At 41.0% G+C, this 18,224-nt stretch overlaps 2 protein-coding genes across 4 annotated transcripts; both read right to left on the bottom strand.

Annotated features, from left to right (window-relative positions):
• Window positions 1–224: 224 nt before the first annotated feature.
• On the bottom strand, window positions 225–14,325 carry LOC107188002 (long-chain fatty acid transport protein 4). The gene is made up of 13 exons (XM_015576216.1): window positions 13,941–14,325; window positions 5,267–5,417; window positions 4,954–5,191; window positions 4,645–4,876; window positions 3,084–3,285; window positions 2,801–2,993; window positions 2,452–2,595; window positions 2,207–2,344; window positions 2,058–2,124; window positions 1,810–1,900; window positions 1,574–1,727; window positions 1,438–1,493; window positions 225–1,363 (listed from the first exon to the last, which is right to left on the bottom strand). The coding sequence occupies exons 1-13, from the start codon at window positions 14,057–14,059 to the stop codon at window positions 1,265–1,267; spliced, it is 1,884 nt and encodes a 627-aa protein (XP_015431702.1). The 5' UTR covers window positions 14,060–14,325; the 3' UTR covers window positions 225–1,264.
• Window positions 14,326–15,583: 1,258 nt separating this feature from the next.
• On the bottom strand, window positions 15,584–17,518 carry LOC107187987 (vesicle-associated membrane protein 4-like). Of its 3 annotated transcripts, XM_015576196.1 has the most exons (6): window positions 17,248–17,518; window positions 17,093–17,142; window positions 16,961–17,020; window positions 16,593–16,825; window positions 16,061–16,136; window positions 15,584–15,745 (listed from the first exon to the last, which is right to left on the bottom strand). In XM_015576196.1, exons 1-5 carry the CDS (start codon window positions 17,311–17,313, stop codon window positions 16,099–16,101), a joined length of 447 nt encoding a protein of 148 aa, XP_015431682.1. In that variant the 5' UTR covers window positions 17,314–17,518; the 3' UTR covers window positions 15,584–15,745; window positions 16,061–16,098. The 3 variants fall into 3 exon arrangements, with proteins under 3 accessions (XP_015431682.1, XP_015431683.1, XP_015431684.1); XM_015576197.1 differs by lacking the exon at window positions 16,061–16,136; XM_015576198.1 differs by lacking the exon at window positions 16,061–16,136 and having other exon boundaries at window positions 15,708–15,745; window positions 16,585–16,825.
• Between the last annotated feature and the right edge of the window lie 706 nt (window positions 17,519–18,224).

The following is an 18,224-nucleotide window of genomic DNA, read 5'->3' as shown; positions in this document are numbered from 1 at the left end:
CTCGGAATTTTCTAGAACATCGGAAGCCCGTAAACGATAACGATCCGATAAGATCTCGAGAGTTACGGGGCATAAAGACCGCCAGGGCAAACACAGTAACGTCTCGATCAGCTGGCGACCAGTGAACGTTTCAACTGTCGGACGCCAAAGTAAACGGGAGCACACTGATGGTGACAGCGTTCCTCGAACAGACGATTGGAGGCCAGGCTGTATCTGTACTGTCTAGATTGTTTGCATCCTGACACTTTCTATTTGTTCTGAGATTGGTGAGCGGTGGAACATTGCGCACACGATAGCAGGCACTGTAGCGCAAAGTTGAGGCAGCTAGTATTTTTCCATTTATTTAGAGACAACGAGCGTTGCGTAATCACGTTGAAACGGCTCGAGAGAACGTTTTAGATGCGTGGATCGTGACGGTTCACGGTTGTAGAATCTACGATTTGTATATTTCATAATTATTAGACTTTCTCTGGTAAACTGTTCGTTTCACTTTGGTAGGCAATTCTTCTAAAAATCACTTTAATCGTACGTGTCTTAGGAAAATGAGTTATTAATGGAATATTCGTTTCTGTTGGCTGTGTAATTTGTACGGAATGTTGACACAATACTATTCGTCGCGCCGATAACGATAAGAGCCACTGTACTCCTAGAGACTGCGCACAAACGATGCCTGACTCTCTACTGGGTGTCCAAAAAGCAACGTTTTTCCAACATGGAAAGTCGAACAGGCGTCTTATTTACGGAGAACAATTTTTATTAAACTAGAATCTGGTGTTCCATTTTACAACGTTAGTTTACAGTCGCAGTCCTTATCACTTCTTACAAAATAAATCAAAGTCTTAATCTCTAGAGATTTGTTTCGTAAAGTATATCTACATTCATCGCTATAGATTAAAAGGAAATGGATATGCACAGGATTGTGGATATTCTACAAGGAGGTATCATAGATTCCATTCACGAAAATCTAAGATTTTCAAATTGTGTTCTGTAGCTTGAAATAATTGAATATCAGCTTCAGCATTCGTAGGACAAAATACGTGTAAAAAATATATATAATATGTATAAATGCTTCTCGGAATAATTTCTGACGAAACGTTCCGACGAGACGAAAGACAACCAATCGACCGAACCCTCTTCGGCTCGCTGTACTCCCCTTTCCTATCAATAAATAGAAATTGTACAAAAATCGGGATTACACCTTCATCGACTCTTTCGCTGTTTAAGACTACTTTTATAAAAAAAAAAGATATTCAGTTCGTAGCGTTTATATTCGAGCTCTGCCCTCGAGAATATCGTTGTAAAGCTGCTCCGTGAATTTCACGTAGACGCCAGAGCTATCCAGAAAATAAACTGGGTCCGTAATCTGCGAATGAAATTCATAAAACAAAACTAGAAATAAAAAGGAACCAGAAAATTATGGACCAAGTGGAAGCGTACCTTTTTTATATTGAAACCGTCTTGCTGAAGATCCTTTTTCTTCAACTTAAACGTACCTGAAGACGTGAAAATCGTCGTGTGTTAACATTGAAGATTTGAACGACATGAAAATATTAATTACGATTGACACAATTACCAGTCATTGGTAGTTCCGACAGAACTCGAACGAAAAGAGGCCTGGCGTACGTTGGCAGGGTCTTCTTCACGCCCTCCGACATTTCCTTGATGTTCAGGGTATTCTCTGGGTCATAAATAGCGGCCATTCCAGCCTTCCCTTCCGCGTGAGGTACCTAGCGTTCATATGAAATATTCCAAAAATATATCTGGATTCGTATCTTTAAAGAGCACCGTGTACTTTTCATCAAGAATCACCTCTACACCATAAACAGCTGCATCCTTCAGTCCTATCACATTGCTGACAATAGCCTCCACCTCCGAAGTTGCAACGTTTTCGCCACGCCACCTAAGATGATCGTGAAAAACCGTTAAATACGTCGTGAATGGTTGAAAAATGCATAGTCTATACTTTACATAATTAGCAGACTACAATTTGGGAACATTTGTACATCAAGAAAACTCGTTCCTAGTCAGACTATCATGGATATAGCGAAAACGCTTACCTGAACGTGTCACCGGTCCTGTCTTTGAAGTAGAAATAGCCGAACTCATCCATAACCAAAATATCACCTGTTCGAAGAAGATCATAACGCTAAGTGTGCTACGAAATAGACTATTTTGTTTTGTTTGTTTTTTTTTATGAATCACCAACCAGAATTGAAGGCGCGATCGCCTTTCCGGAACACGTCGCGGAGAATCTTCTGCTCGGACGCTTTCCTATCCGCGTAACCGGAGAAGTCGTTCACCACCTTCTTCGGGTTTATCTTGCCCACGAAGATGCCTGGCTCGCCTATAAAAAGACACGAAAAAATCCAATATTAAACAATTACATAGATCACAACGACCATGAATAGGAGATAGAAAATGAACCTGTACAAGGTTCTTCGGTGAACTTACCAGCTTTGCAACGAACACAGAGGCCATCTGGTCCTCTCACGGGTTCTCCAGTTTCGTGATCAACCTTCAACAGAGCCACAGGGTACAAAGAGCCCGCGCACAACGGCACGAATCCCACGGCGCCGATTGTATTATCAATATTCACTGGAAGGTGGATGAATAAATTTTCTCTTCCTTTTACCTCTGACATATTACAGTAAAAGCTCTATGAGAGTTTGAACCTCAGGTCCGCTTCGAAACTTTCACGATGCACCGCGAATCGTTTCAAAGTAGAAACTCTCACGAGGAACTTCCTATCCAACACTCATGGAGCCATTACTGTATATCAACTCCAGAAAGTGGTAGTTACCAAGATTCGAGTTTCCTTCGGTGGCGCCGTAAAATTCGCCAATTTGCTTCACGCCGAATCTTTCTATGAAAGGTTGCCAGATGTGTGGTCTGAGCCCGTTCCCAAATATCAGACGAACTTTGTGCTTCCTGTCGCAGGGACCCGGAGGGACGGTGAGCAAATACCGACATATCTCGCCGATATACTGGGCGACCTATGGTCGGAAGATCGTTTTATGCAACGAGTGTCGAGTTTTTCGTAGAATGCTTGAAAAGACACACAAAACGTGTTCAAAGAATCTTACCGTGCATTCGTAATGAACGCAGTCCGGCCAGAACTTCGAGGCGCTGAAACGTCTTCTGAGCACGACCGTCACGCCGGTCAGCAATGCCTGGCCAACACCAATCAATCCTCCCGCGGTGTGATAAAGCGGCAGGGAATTGTAAATTCGATCGGTAGAACGTAAGTTCAACATGAATCGAACTCCACACGACATCAGCATGAACCTGAAAAGCGATATTCTGTCCTTGATTCTATGCACTCGATAGATTTCGACACTAAAAGAAACTACTGAATAATGCAATGTCACTCGTCGGCGGAAACAAAACTTCGAATGAAACACGCGTAAACGAGATACAGTGATTAACATACACAAAGTGACCAGGAACTTAAATCGGCACTTGAATTCGAATTATTTATGACCAGACTTCTGTGATCGTATGCATCCATTAGCAATACATACAGTGAGTCAAAAAAGTCTTTGGACAGCCTCTAAAACAGAACAACTTTTTTTTTAAATTGGACCAAGTAACTTGAGGTTTTTATTTGTGAAGGTGGAAAGATTAGTTTAATAAATGATGTGTAGAAAAATTTGGAAAAAGTTGCAATTGATTGGGATCGCGTAGAAAATAGTAGAAGTTGCTTTTTGTAACTTGTTATTTGAAACTGTAATGAAAATCTAATAAATACATTTCGAAGATTTATGTTAGTTACATACGTGCTGAAAATTTTATCGAAATCGGTTAACATTGCTATGAGATGCAAACGGTTAGTAAAGTTGAAAATTGCAGGTTTTCGCGACTTTCAACCACAACTATAATAAATCTAAAGATTCTTACATTTCGATGCCTTTTGTGTATTTTTATACCAACCGATTGCAATAAAAGCTTCAGCATGTATATAACTAACATAAATCTTCGAAATGTATTTATTACATATTCTATCTTAGATAAAAAAAAAGTTGTAAAAAGCGGCCTTTACTCCCAGGTAACACATAACGCCTTGAAGACGTGCATTTTACGGTTCTTTTAGATCTAAAGCGCTTTTAAGCCGCCTTCTTTTCCAAAATTTTGTTAACACATCATTTACCAAACTAATCCTTCTCACTTCACAAAAGAAACTCAAGTCACTTGGTTACAATTTGAAAAAACTTCTTCCGTTTTAACGGTTGTGTGAAGACTTTTTTGACTGACTGTACATAAAACGCTAACGAAGTTCAACAGAACCATTAATACATCAAGTCCCGCCGTCACAAGGAAGTTCATAAATGTCGGAATTTACGTAAGTACCCGCGGTCTATTCATCGATTCAGAGAAGCGCAGCATGGCATACGTTCACGAATCTCCATTCTGAAAAATACTGATTTTACGTTATCTGGGTAATTCGATCGGCGTGTCGTAATGTTTACAATAATTTCCTCCATGACTGGACGATTTTTTCTAATAACAACAGAGCTGTTCGAAGATTAAGAAGATCTGGTTCCAAAAGTTGCACCGATTACAATCCACTGTGACGCACAAGCCATCGAAAATCAGATTTATCTTTGTTCGTTCGAACGTTTTGCCGTAGCAAAGAGGACGCCGTACCTTAGATTAGTGATAACGGCAGCCTTCGGCAGCCCGGTGGTGCCAGACGTGTAGATGTAAATTAATTTATCGCGGGGTGTACCAAGAGCGAGCTCCTCGACGAGGGGCGCGGAATCGACGCGTCGAAGTTCCGCGCTTAGATCGGTCGCTCCTTCGAGACACGTCGTGTCTGGCAGTTCCGACGATTGGTAAAGTGCCAGCTCAGGGATTTTCTCCTTGATCTCCTTAATCACTAAACAGAAACGTTAGTTCATCGTTAGATCGATTTGCTCAGTCTTTGGATCGACGAAAACATAACGACAATCTTACCTTCTTTAAATTCAGACCCAAAAATCACCGCCTTGCAGTTAGCCGCCTTCATGCTGTGCACCAAAACATCGTGACGAAGGTTGGTGTTGATTAGAGCGCCAACGAAGCCAGCCTTGCTCAGACCCAGCCAAGTTCCCACGTATTCGGGCCTGCTTTCCATGATCAGGGCGACACTGTCCCCGCGTGACAAGTTTTTCGATCGAAAGTATCGTCCCAGACGATTGCTGTACTCTTCTAGCTACACAGGAATTTGGAGCATTACGTTGTTGCACGAGGAATTGATGTCCTCGAGGAGGCTGGGTCGTCGACTTACGTCTCGATAGGTCCATTCCTTGTCCTCGAATATGTAGGCTATTTTATTGGGATGGGCTGTGGCGTAATTGGAGAACACCCTAGCCACCGTGAGCTCTCGCGTTTCCCACCACCACAAGAGGATATTGACACGGATGAATCTGTAGGCGCCCCTGTTGTCAGAAAGAATGATTCTGTAGTTGTTTCTAGGTTCTTTTTATATTCCTGTTACTTGGCACACATTGCAGAATCTAAATCTCTAGATCCTTCACCTCGTTCACTGGAAAACTAAATCCCGTAATACCTTCACAGGATTAGAAACCTCTTTTTATGAGGTAACTTTTGTCATAGTTATCCCTATGCTTTGTGTTTAAGTAATGTAGCCAGAGAAACAATTTATCTACGTTGTTGTTTATCAAATTAATCTTTCTTGGTACTCGGTTAAGGAAATGGGGATAGGATTCTCGGGCAATTTGTTCCACGAGATGATCCCTGGAGGAGGAATCGTACGGGAATTGGGACTAATGGAGATTATAGTAGACCCAATCCCACAGATTCTACGCGACACGTTTTTGTTATGGGAAAGGGGTCACACGGAAAAGGATTGAATGAAACGATCAGTTGGGAAGCGAATTGGGTTACGGCCGATGATGAGGCTCGTATGTTTTCTGGATCGGTTCTAATGTCCCCCTTCCAACCACGTTCCCCTAACACCACATCCTATCCTCTCGGTATCAATTGGCTAATATCGCGGCATGACACGCGCGTGACATGTGTCACACGAACCCAACCTTTCCGTCATTGCTCCTTTGACACTTGTCTGATTGCGGTTCTATTAGCCGAAGGTGGCTGAAAAATTCTCGTTTACCGTCACGAGCACGTTTGCCTATGAATCGACGGACCTGATTTACGTATTTCCAACTTGTAGCTGAAAGACAAGTCACGATATTAGAAGTGTAGGCAATATGTGTCACCTGGCCAATGATTATTATAGCGATCACCTTGACTATTTCACTTTAATAGAAATTCTATTCGAACTGCACCGCATACCATAGTCAGGGAATTAAACCGGTATGATTTTGATACCGGTATTAAAATACTGGTTTAAATATTGATACCGGTATTAAAATATTGATTTAAATACTGGTATTCTTTCGGTTTCTATAAGGGTAGTGCTTATATAGGGTTATATAGGGCGAATGTACAACCGAAAATACCGGTATAATTACGTTTCGGTAGAAATCCCTGACCATAGTTGATCACAGGTTTATTCGAATAATAGATAGCGAAAAGACAGGATATCTAAAAAAATTTTCAGAATCAACGATTGTTTGCAGACATGCCTTCTCCTTCAAACACAGACGTTATTTTATCTTAAAAATGGAAACTGTCATGCTTATTCAATGATAAATCGACAGCTAGTCCCCTCGACTGTATCGTTTCCTATCTTCATCTAGATAGTGAATGAACTGGTGTAAGAGTAGCCGAAGGAAGACGAAGAAAGGGAATCAAGAAAGCTGGAAAGAGGCTCGGAAAAGACGCGAACGACGCGTCCCTGGAAGATTACGCCTTTGTCGAAGCTCTCGTATCGCGGTGAGCATACGACACCAATGGTCAGTCCCTTCCAGCGTGTCCACGGTTATTAAATGAAATCAAATAAAATAACGAAGCACGTTGCGTGACTAGGTATGAGGATTACCTGCGGCTGCGGTGCATCGCTCGCGGTTTCGCTGGCATGCGTTAACCCCTTGAGCCATTCCGTTCATTTGCACCTTACAGATCGCCAGGTATACGTCAAGTTTCTCACCGTCTTCGAGCCTGAGTAATCCAGTCTTACCTTTACAATTTCAGTCGCTCACACCTACCACCGGATAATTACATCTCTCATTAAAATATGTTGTGGCGACCCAACGCAGGTAGGCGATGGTCGTAACACTAGTCGCGTCTTGGGCCATCGACACGGTCACTAAAACGTCATAAACAGGGATTCCTGGACGGCTGCACATCACGTGCAAAATATTCACGGTCCTTAAGACCCTTCCTTATATTTCGGCGCTGACTTCCAGGACCCCAAGAAACAATACATACACCAAACCCCACTTCTTCCAACTCATACTACCACCTCTTGAACCACTTACACCAACCAAAATTCTGCATTTTCCACCAATCAAGAGTCGATCCGTTCCAGCAAGCATCTATACGTTCATTCATTCACCAGACAATATTCAACCGTCAATAAGAACACATCGATCAGTCAGAACACAACCAGTAAACACATATACATACATCACATTGTTAAGTTTATATTAAAGTCTAAGTGTGTTACTAAGTTATGTCAAATCATTTAAGACACATATTACTACACACCAGTACACCTTTCCAACGAGCTCCGCGGTATTAATTCACCAAAGACCAGTGGCTAATCGCGAGCTAATTCGCAAGTACACCGCATCATAATAATATGTCGATCTTCCTTTCATGTTCTAATTATTTTTTTTTAAATCACGTGAAATCCGCAGTACGATCATAACATTAACAACAGACAAACAAACTTGACAACTAAAATATTTTCGATTAACGGTATACATATTTAAAAAAGAATTCAAAAAGCCACATTACAGCGATTAATACGTGCCCATGGTTTTGGGTGCAAAAATTCAGCCTGAAAAAACCGTATCGTCCCGTAGGAAACTGCAACGGGTACACCGCTCCCGTGCAGGGCAACTGGGACCGTTCGCTCTTCGAGTCACGAATGGGGTAGCGCTTAATGGAATGTAAACGCCGGTATCCACTGACTCGTTCGCGGACAAGGCCATGCGCAAACCTGTTTACCCATTCGGCGAGCGTGAATTTTGCAAAATAATAGTCGACAACGATTATCACTCAAGCTCAGCGGCTAATGTAAACGATCTGCACGTGCATCGTGACACACGCGACAACCTGTTGCGAGAGACCGTTTCGACGCAGAGTTGGGCAGAATTTTATTCTAATAATGTATGTGAAAAGCAACAGTATCTAAAGGCAAATTTGCAGTTTTATACTTTGAATATGCAATGCAGATGATTCGTCCACACTGAAAGGTGTAAAAATGATTTTCGTCTATACTTCATGCAAGAAGATCCAATGTGAACATCCAAAGTGACCAATGAACAAAGTAGAGCCATTCTCTACTCCTGACGAATTGAATGGACTGTGGATGAGTCACCTACGAGGCAAATCCAAAGTGTAAAAGTGTAAATTCGTCTTAAAATCGTCATCCAGACCTTTAACCAGTTAATAAATTTTCACATAATGCCTCATTTTTGCCCAGAATCGTACGTTTTTAAAACAACTCATGATGTTCAAAATCTGAAAGATGGTAGAGCAACTCTGGTTTCGGTTTCGTGTTTGAGACAAGAAACTCTACAAAGATCGTCAAGTGGATGTTACAGATAAAAAATTTCGTCTCAGTGTTATCCGCGGAAACGTTCTTAATCAATTCCCATCGAGCTGCTCGCTCGCGGAATAAGGAAACAATTACGGTAATTGAATTCCCCTCACACGACCGTCGATAAATCGTCCGTCTGCGCGGAGTGCGATCGACGAACGACGGAAGGTCACGGTGTTCGCGATCGATGTCCTTTGATATAATCTTTGCCTTTCCCCCGCGATGGCTAATCCAAAATCAAATTATCTACGGGCGTGATGACATGTTTTCGAAAAAGGACACATTGTTCGACAGATTACGATGTTGTCACGGATTTATCGTTTCACTCTCGTTCGTGATCGTTTGGTTGATCTATATCGTGGACTTTGAACTTTAGTGCAAAAATCGGGCTCCATACTGCACTTCGACTGTTGTTTGAAGTTAGGTTTGATAGGTGATTACTAAATTTTCTTAATATACATTCGCCCATCTTTCGTGTCCATCCTTTTTACTTTTTTTGTATTTTTCTGTCGTAACTACATGTTTTATAATATGTACGAATTATTCTTTACTATGCCTACGTATATTATTATGAAAAGGGCAAATTCTTAATTATGCAAAATACACGTAGATAATGATACGTCGCGTAACATCGTGTAACGCTGAATGATTATCCTCACATTCGCTTGAAATAATTTAAATATTAATTATGCAGATATTGAAATGATACAAGGATATATACGTGCTTTTATTCTTGTGTTAATTGATCGCGTGGAGATGGAGCGCAGAAAGCAGTTTCCCTTGAGACACGACGCAAAACGAAATGCGTTTAAAATATACATACGTCACCGTATGCGTACAGATTTTCCTACGAATTTCGTATTACGGACCGTGGTATCCTTTTGCGACAAAAAAGAAAATGCGTAATTGCAAGCTAACCCAGATATTGAAAATGGGTTTAGAATGTCAAAACCGTCACTTATCTTATCACCATCGCTCCCTCCCCAGAGTATACCCAATATAACTGACAAACAAATCAAGCGTAACTGTTAACATTCATAAACAAGCTTCCAAGAACCCAATCTCACGCATCCAGCTCGAGATTACGAAATTTTCATTAATCCCTCATACTCGTTGCAATCTAGACCACCTGTCTCTAAAAAAACACGTACAGTCGCCTCCGAAAGTATATTAGCCGAAGTATACATGGCATATTTAGGTCGTTTTGTTTTTAACCACAATAGCCTGGATGCACCAATAAATGAACACGTATCAGTGAATGAACTTTATATATAAAAACGAGTAAATTAAATTATCAAAATAATCAAATGAATAACTATTGAGATTTTACAATTCCTTGTTTCATATTCAAACAATTTTCACGCTATTAGTTAAATATGTTCGTTCACTGGTGAAATCTGTAGTTTTTCTTTTCAATTTAATTACTTACATTTGTTCAATGTTTCTCATTGAAATCTGTACGTTATAAAAGCTGTAGATACTAAAAAAAATCTAATTTTCCTGTGCCACATATTCATTAGAATTATTATCTAATATTGTTACAGAATTGTTACAGAATCTCTTAAATGTTCATTAATTGGTGTGTTTACCCTACACAAGAATTAAAAACCTTAGGGTGTTTGTATAATTATTCCACGCAGGTGCATATCTTTTATCGTCTTTATTTTAACCACAATACCATAAGAATTGAAAATTTAGGTCTGTATTGGTCCAGTCGGTTTCGTCGAAAAGAAGACTGACCCCCAAAAAAATCGCGTGCGTGCACACGCGCTCGCGCTCACGAGCGTGATCGCGGGATCAACAACAATATCATTGAACAGGCTGTTTAAATTCCATGCACCGCGTATTAGCCCCACAATGGTCGGGTCGCAAGCTGTACAATGCGCGGGATGCATCCGCCGGTGAACGTGTGCGGTCTTCTCGGAGCAGCAGGTCGCACAAACGCGCGACACGACGACGAGGAATACTGGCACGATGTGTCAATCAATGGCCGGCGTTTCTGCGGGCTCTGATAAAATCAATGCCAAATTGACCACGATCTGGTCGACGCGGTATTATACAACGATCGGTCGGTTCGAAGTAGTGATGGGCGATATTTATCGATATATTTATACAGTAAATCCTCGATGACCGTTCGAAGGCTCTTCGACACTGAGAAGGAGGTCTCCAAGTGTAACGCTGACTGTTTAATGAGGTTAATAGTTAGTGGGGATATTTGTTTCAAGTGCATATGGCCATTAGTTTATGAAATATTTAATGTTCAGTGCCGAGGAGCCTTTGAACACTCATCGAAGATTTACCGCATATCGATATTTATTCGTCATTTTCCAGTTATGGTCTTATTTGGTTATTAGTGTAATTGTTTTCATATGATTACTTGGAATCTTAATTTAAATAAAATAACCTCTTAATACTATGCAAAAACTTTTACTTTAGAAAATTCTTCATGGTCCAAAATGATATTCTGTTGAATATATGCAACTTACTTTTTAATTGGTAAATTGATAGGATTTTCGGATCGATATTATGAATATCGATGCTTATTGAACTATAGTTTTTATGTATCGATATTTAACGACAAAAAATATATCGATAAGCATTATCGATATTGAAACCTATATCGCACATCTCAAGCTCGAGGTATTGCTGGTGAACGCAGCCGATTGCGTCCGGAAACGAAGAAAAATGCAAAAGCACGCGAACGATATCCGTGTCTGCCGGTGCAGAGGGATCGATTAAAAGGTAAAAACACATTAATATCACGTCACGTGAAATCACATGCTATCACGTTGATTATAATTTGTTTCCAAACAAATTTGAAACAATGGAGATACATATATTAGCTCACACTCTACGAATGTAATCACACAAGAATGTAGATTTTTTGTTTTACTATTACTGAAATTTGAATGGTACTTTTGGCGAACGTTATGGTGATTTTTAATTTCCTATAGATTGCATGATATACTATATTATGCTAAATTGTATTGTAGATTATGTATATTAGGTACTATATTATAATTTTTAGTATACATTCAATGCTAGTAATGCTCGTGTTAAACTCAGTTTTCCCCGTTTAGAAGTTAGAGAAAATAGAACACTGAAGAACCAGAGCGACGATTTTACAGTATGTGCCTATTTCATCAATTTAATGCCAGTATCTCAAACATTTCTTGCCGATCGACAGTACGAAACTACTTCCAATGACATCCGAACATTAGAAAAACTAGGTCTTACTGTTATTACTATGTTCGCTATTTATCGTGAACAAACACATTGTTTACATATAAAGAATATTTTTTTAAATGTCTTAAATATTCTTAAAATGGCTATTAATTCTTGATTTCATGAAAAGTAAGCAGGTTAATGTGTTTTTACATTTATCATGCTTCCAATTGTACAAGTTTGCAACAAACAGTTGCAAAAAAAAGATCGACAGATTTTTTGCAAAGCAATTTATGTTGTACAATACTTGTACGATAGATCGTGTCGTCTGTGGGCGGTTTAACGTCTCTATCGATCGGATCGTTCGCAAAACGCGTGCATGTCACGGAGTGAATACGATCGCACACGCGCCTCTGCTTTTCTTTTGGACGATGGACTTTCGATCGCGATCTCGCAACCTCGAGGAACACTCGCCAGACGGTTCGAGATAAGAATCCAAACGATCTCGTTACTGCTATCTTTTTTTGGAGAAGAGAGATCGTCAGAAACCATTCTGCCGATACTTCTTCCGGGTTCGACGTGACTGTCCCGATTTATACCATCCGTAGAACATCGATAATACAGCCGGATCTCGCTTTGAAGTTCGAGAAAACGACGTCTCGATCGTGAATGACAAACAAGTTGAATTAATGTTTGATGAAATTTCACTATATTCGGTGAAATGAACGTCGGGAATATTTAATGCGTCGATCCATCATGCCGTGACGCATTTCACGGAATATATTTACTTAATACGTACACTTTTCAGCTGCTGATGATCGAGTTCAACTGCGCATGACTCTATAGTAACGGAATCGAAAACGGTACATTGTACGCGAACTTTGAGAGTAAAAAAACGTTGAATGGCCGTAATGTGGCAGTCGATTATAGACGAGCCTCTGCACACGGGTAAAGAATTTTGTATAATTTGAAAGAATTATGGAATAATTTCTATGTATTCTTCGGTAGTTTGTAGGTTTGTACTGCATTCGTACGACTGATCTATTAACCCCTTGCCCTACAATATCGAGTCCGACATGTGATAAGGATTTTAAACTGAATATAATAAACGTGTATATTATTCGTTTTCTTCGAGTCGACGTGAAATACTGTTCCGCTGGTATTGACATTTAAGGTTTCGAATAAATGTAACACTTGCCATAAGAATAGAATTAATTTTGTGTCTGGGAAAATATTAACGATAAAGTAATTCTTGAGAATGAAGACGTACAAGAAATCGTATTGCATGGAATTAATAGCTCAAAGGGTGGATATAGTTGTACAGATGAAAGACAAAGTTCAATTCGCAACGCGTACGAGTCACGGGAAAAAGTGGCCTTTCTGACTGATACTTGTATGTAGACCGTCCTGCATCGTCGATCGCGTATAAATATCTCGTTTCACTGCTTTTTATGCGCTTTCTGTATTCCGCAGTCGCGTGCAACTTTATTACCTATTCGTTCGCGAGCACGTGGTTCCCAATGGATTCGCAATAAATGTCACAACAACCTGTCACCTATTTAATCCACCTATCCCACACGTTCCGATACCGAAGAGGCAACGATCCGAACAACGCCGTCCCCAATGACTCGTACTATTCTTATTCGATTGATTCCGATGGTATTAATTATTTCCTGCTCGTTCGATCGACGTTAGAAACCGCGCAGACGATTAGGAAAGTGGGCTATAGCTCTTCGATTCAAGATATTTAACCCTCTGTACTCGACTAGTCTAGCCTGAAGAGACAAAATGTACGGAGAATCAGAAAATTCCACGTGCAATTAAACCATCCCGGTTCGAAAGTAATTTCGCAACTATCATTAACTGATCCAACATTAAACACATTTCCAGAAATGTTTCCAGCTTATTCTACCATAGATCAACAGCCATCTTCGATCTTTTTTTTTTCTCGTATTATTGACTTTAAACCGCTCCCATAATCATCGACACAATTCACACTAGATCACCTGCTAGCAACACCGTTCGTCGAGTACGATAAACGAGCAAACGATACAAACCTAGTTCTAACACGGAAAGAAAACATTCACCCCGCGTTAATACTCACAGCACGTCTCTAGGTAATGTTTTGTAGAGCGCGTAAATGAAGCGTCGTCGGTTTCCAGTGAGCAGATAACCGGCGATAAACACGGACAGTGCCGTGAACACCAGTTCTTGGGCTCCCATGGCTACGCGCGAACGTGGGACGCAGACGAACTGGGAGAGCACACACGATCCTATCGATCGATCGATCGTACGCGTGGGCGGCTACCTTTCGACGCAGAGGATCGCGCGGTAGGCCCCGATACCGCGCAGCCCGCGGTTACAAAAATTGCAACAAAAAAAAAAAACGGTGTATGTATTCGGCTGTCAGAGAACGGGCCGGCTCGAGTCGCGAGCGAACGAACCACGACTGACAAGCACACCGCTTCCCGGCCGAACCGTGTATACTAGACGGCTATCTGCCGACGTGTGTGTATAATCATATATGTGTATAGATATCATGCATCGTGTATATACAGGGTGTCCCCAAAAGATGGGACAATCCGCAACCAGGATGTTCCTCGTGCAAATACAAATCGAAAAGTCCTTTACAGTTTTGTAATTTGAAACTTCATTTCCGAGATATTAAGGTAGCTGATGCATTTGGTGTCGTATCTAGCTGGGGTTCCAAATGGCGCTTTATACTTTTTAGCAATTTTACCAATTTAATTTTAATGATCAATGTTTGTGTTATTTGAAATAAATTTGTTAAAAACGTCGTTTGAAATAATATTTCAAATATCATTTCAGAAGTGCCCAGGTCTGGTCTGCGCGTACGTGTGGCCTCAACTGATTGGAGTTCGTTTAACCGCTAATATCTCGGAAATGGAGCATCGGATTACAAAACGGTGAAGAACTTTTCGATTTGTATTCGCATGAGGAATATGCACGTTACGGATTGTCCCATATTTTTAGGACACCCTGTATATCTCACCCGCGAACAGAGAGTACGGATCGTCATTGATGGGCCATTGGCGTAGCACGCTCCGCGGGAACTTCAGAGGTGACACACGACGCATTCGAAAACGCGAGCAAAGATCGAGAGGAATCGCCTTTAGAACGTGTCCTTTCGAAAGATTCACTGATCGGTGGACCATCGAGAACGTGCTAATTTATACGTCGTATAAATGAAATAAGTCATCTGTATCGAATGTTCACTGTCTAATCGTAATATCCCGAAAGGAATGTTTCCTTAATAGCTTTTTCCTTCGTATTTTCCCTTTTTTTCGTCGAATAAAGGAAATCACTTCCCTGGGAAGTAATAGAAAGTTAAGGAAAGGGTAGAGGATTATTATGGGATGCAGTATGGGAATGAATTTTATGTTCGATTCTTTGGTTAATTTCTCCCACGAAAACCGACCGAGACCGGTTCACGTTGGACGTCGTACCGCGTTAGAGGCAATCGTGCCCGGACCTTAATTGCACTATTTGCGATGACGCGCGTGTGCACGCTGCAACGTCGCGTTCGGCTGTTTTTTTTTTTTTTTTCTTTTCTTTACAATCGATCATTGAGATCAAGCTCGGCTGGCACGGGCAAGGAGTATCGATAATGTAAGATTTATCGCCGTGAAATCGAAACCGATTCGTTTTTCTATATCGATTCGGAGTGACAAACGTTGTTTCTCGGGGTGAACGAAAGAAACGAAAACGCGTGCGAACGCCGATGCGTTTAAAAATAACAAGGTATGTATTTATATATAAACTTATAGTTATAATACACGTATTGAATCCATGAAAGACAGGTACATATGTACAACGTACGCTCGCAAGCAATCGGATTTTTCAGTCTGGAGGGTAGCCTCGATCACGAGTATTTCACGACGATGGATACTGAAAACAAAATAAAAACGCCAGTGATACGTAACACGTGCTTGCTGATCGGGCCGAACGCGGGAAATCGAGAATCGAAGCGTGCGATGGCGGGGGTGCGAATCGAACATGAGAATGCGGGGAGATACATGGAGGAAAACGTTGCGTCTCGTTGGACCTTGCGGGGTTGCACTGAATTTTCCAGACAGCAGGATGAACTTAATGATCGTGTTATGTGACGCAAGCCAATCTAGCCAATTGTATCGTGATTAAAAAGCTGTGCACGGACGCGAGATAAGAAATAAGATTAGTGGAAAAAGAGTGGTGTGAGAATACCTGGAATCGAACGACCAAGGCTCGCTACATCGTATTCGCTATCTGAGAACCAGGTAAAGCACCATGATGTCCAGAACTGAAAACGATACGCCTCGGTCTAACTACGTGGGCTACGATTGAAACGATCTTTTTCAATGGCGACGAATGACTGACAGAACGAGAAAAGAATTGTTGACAAGAGAAGACAGAGAGACAGAGAGAGAGAGAGAGAGATAAAGGCGGGCGACAGATGAACACACAGACGGTTGAAATGCACGATTGATAGTCGAAAAGGATTTTAAGCATTCTGAATCGACTCGATGGGAAGCGATTTTTGTAAAAGCAAGTGTCATAGTTAATGGAAATGATATTATGTACTATGTAATTTCAAACAAGATCGATTAAGTATAATTTACGTAGGAAAATCGAATCCTCGACATTTACACAATTGCGTATTTCTGTTTCGAACCTCAAATGCAACGAAAGAAAAAAAAGGAAACACGAACATGCATCGAACATGCATATGCCAGCGAACGCTGGTTTACTTATGTACCGATGATGCAGATGACGACCGTCATCGTGATGGTGACAAGGATGATTCTCGTTTTAAAGTTCTGAAGCCACGCCTTTTGCTGGGCTCTCTTCGCCGCAGCCCTGAACTCGTCCCCGGCCATGGACAGACGATCGCTGGCCTCCTGTAATTCCTCGAGTCGATCACCGCGCTCCATCACCTTCTGCACATTGTTACGCATCACGTCGGTCACTTCTTGAATTTGCAGCCGAACGCTTGAACATGAAATTATTCGTTTCTTAAACTCATCGCTAGAAATTAACATTTTCAACCGACATAGAATTGTCTGAAGCAGAATGTTATGTAGAAACGAAGCACAAAAGTAAACTATAGATAGAGACCATATTTACCTGTCCATCTTTCCATCCGCTTTAGTACTGCTCGGTTCTACGGTAGATGTATTTGGTCGACTGAAAGTTAACAATGCCCATTGAAATACATTTGAAAATGTGTCGAAGATGTAATAATGTCATTGAACTCACTTGAACAGCATATCCTCGTCCGGGTCGCTGTCGTGCTCCAGCAACAGCTCCTGAAACAATTCGAGTCGATTCAAAATTCCCGCCGCGCAACGATATCTCGAGTCGACGCGTTATCGACGTCCTGCCGGGGGTAGAAACAGCTGCGGCCCACTCACTCTTTCGTCCTTGGCCGCGATCTGTATGTCCTGCCTGGATAAATTCCACTTGCTTGACGTTGCCATTTTCCCCTCGAATTATCCTGCGACTGGTGTTTCACCGAATGAATCGTTTATCCTGCCGCGAAACGGCCAGTTACAACGGCCTTAGATCAAACACAGATCGACCGCAATGGACGCGTAGCCATATTGTTACGACATAACCACAAACAACGTACAAGGATAGAGTGGATAGATCGGATATGTTTGCATATATTTTGCAGACAACAAATTTTTGGTTTTTCATTTGCGAATATGTCAAGAGTATGAGGGATAGATAATAAGATGCCAGGATATATAATAAGGGTGGCAATATAGAAGGAAAGTATTTCAGTGGATTAAGGAGATTATACGTATAACTAGCATCACTGACTAGGTATAGGATAGACCTATCATCTTATGGGACTTCGTGTCTCATGTTCTGAAATACCGATAGTGTAAAAAGTCAGGGATTTTCTGCTGCCCTCTACGTTATGAGAACGGTGAATTTGTGAACTACGTTAAACCATTCGAGCTTAACTAGTCTAACTTCTACAGTGTTATCGAGTCTAAAGTACGTAATGTTATCAGATCATGTACGTCGGAAAATCATCGAAGGGACCATGGTCGTGAACGGATTCTCCTCTGTCCGTTCGTTGTAAACGTACTAAAAAAAGGTCTTTTCACTTTATATAAAGCAGGCTTGGGTATTTTTGATTTGAAATGAAAACTACAAATAAAAAGAGCCAATATTTATTCCAAATAAAATAACAGATAAGTTTATTTGAAAATAAGGATGTATGCAAATTTTTGTACGAGAACACAAATTCCGACAAATCCGACCCCGAACCTGCACAAGCTCGGTGAAATCGGTATGGAACACTTCGTAGGTTCGTTTTTATTTTATTACTAATAATTCTATGATATATGTATATTCCATATATTTGTAGCATCCTGAA

This window comes from Dufourea novaeangliae, unplaced genomic scaffold (assembly GCF_001272555.1).
Source record: "Dufourea novaeangliae isolate 0120121106 unplaced genomic scaffold, ASM127255v1 scaffold109, whole genome shotgun sequence".
NCBI classification, from domain to species: Eukaryota; Metazoa; Arthropoda; class Insecta; order Hymenoptera; family Halictidae; genus Dufourea; species Dufourea novaeangliae.
The sequence above is the reverse complement of the archived record's forward strand: the minus strand, read 5'-3'. Positions and strand labels throughout refer to the sequence as shown.

Bases quoted from the DNA above. Each gene is read 5' to 3' on its own strand.
- LOC107187987 (XM_015576196.1), bottom strand. From the start codon at position 17,313: ATGGCAACGTCAAGCAAGTGGAATTTATCCAGGCAGGACATACAGATC. The intron at 17,143-17,247 runs GTGAGTGGGCCG...GAATTGTTTCAG, and splicing joins TCGCGGCCAAGGACGAAAGA to GAGCTGTTGCTGGAGCACGA. The intron at 17,021-17,092 runs GTGAGTTCAATG...GTTAACTTTCAG, and splicing joins GACGAGGATATGCTGTTCAA to TCGACCAAATACATCTACCG.
- LOC107188002 (XM_015576216.1), bottom strand. From the start codon at position 14,059: ATGGGAGCCCAAGAACTGGTGTTCACGGCACTGTCCGTGTTTATCGCC. The intron at 1,728-1,809 runs GTGATTCTTGAT...TATGAACGCTAG, and splicing joins CAGCTGTTTATGGTGTAGAG to GTACCTCACGCGGAAGGGAA. The intron at 1,364-1,437 runs GTACGCTTCCAC...TTTCATTCGCAG, and splicing joins ACGGTTTCAATATAAAAAAG to ATTACGGACCCAGTTTATTT.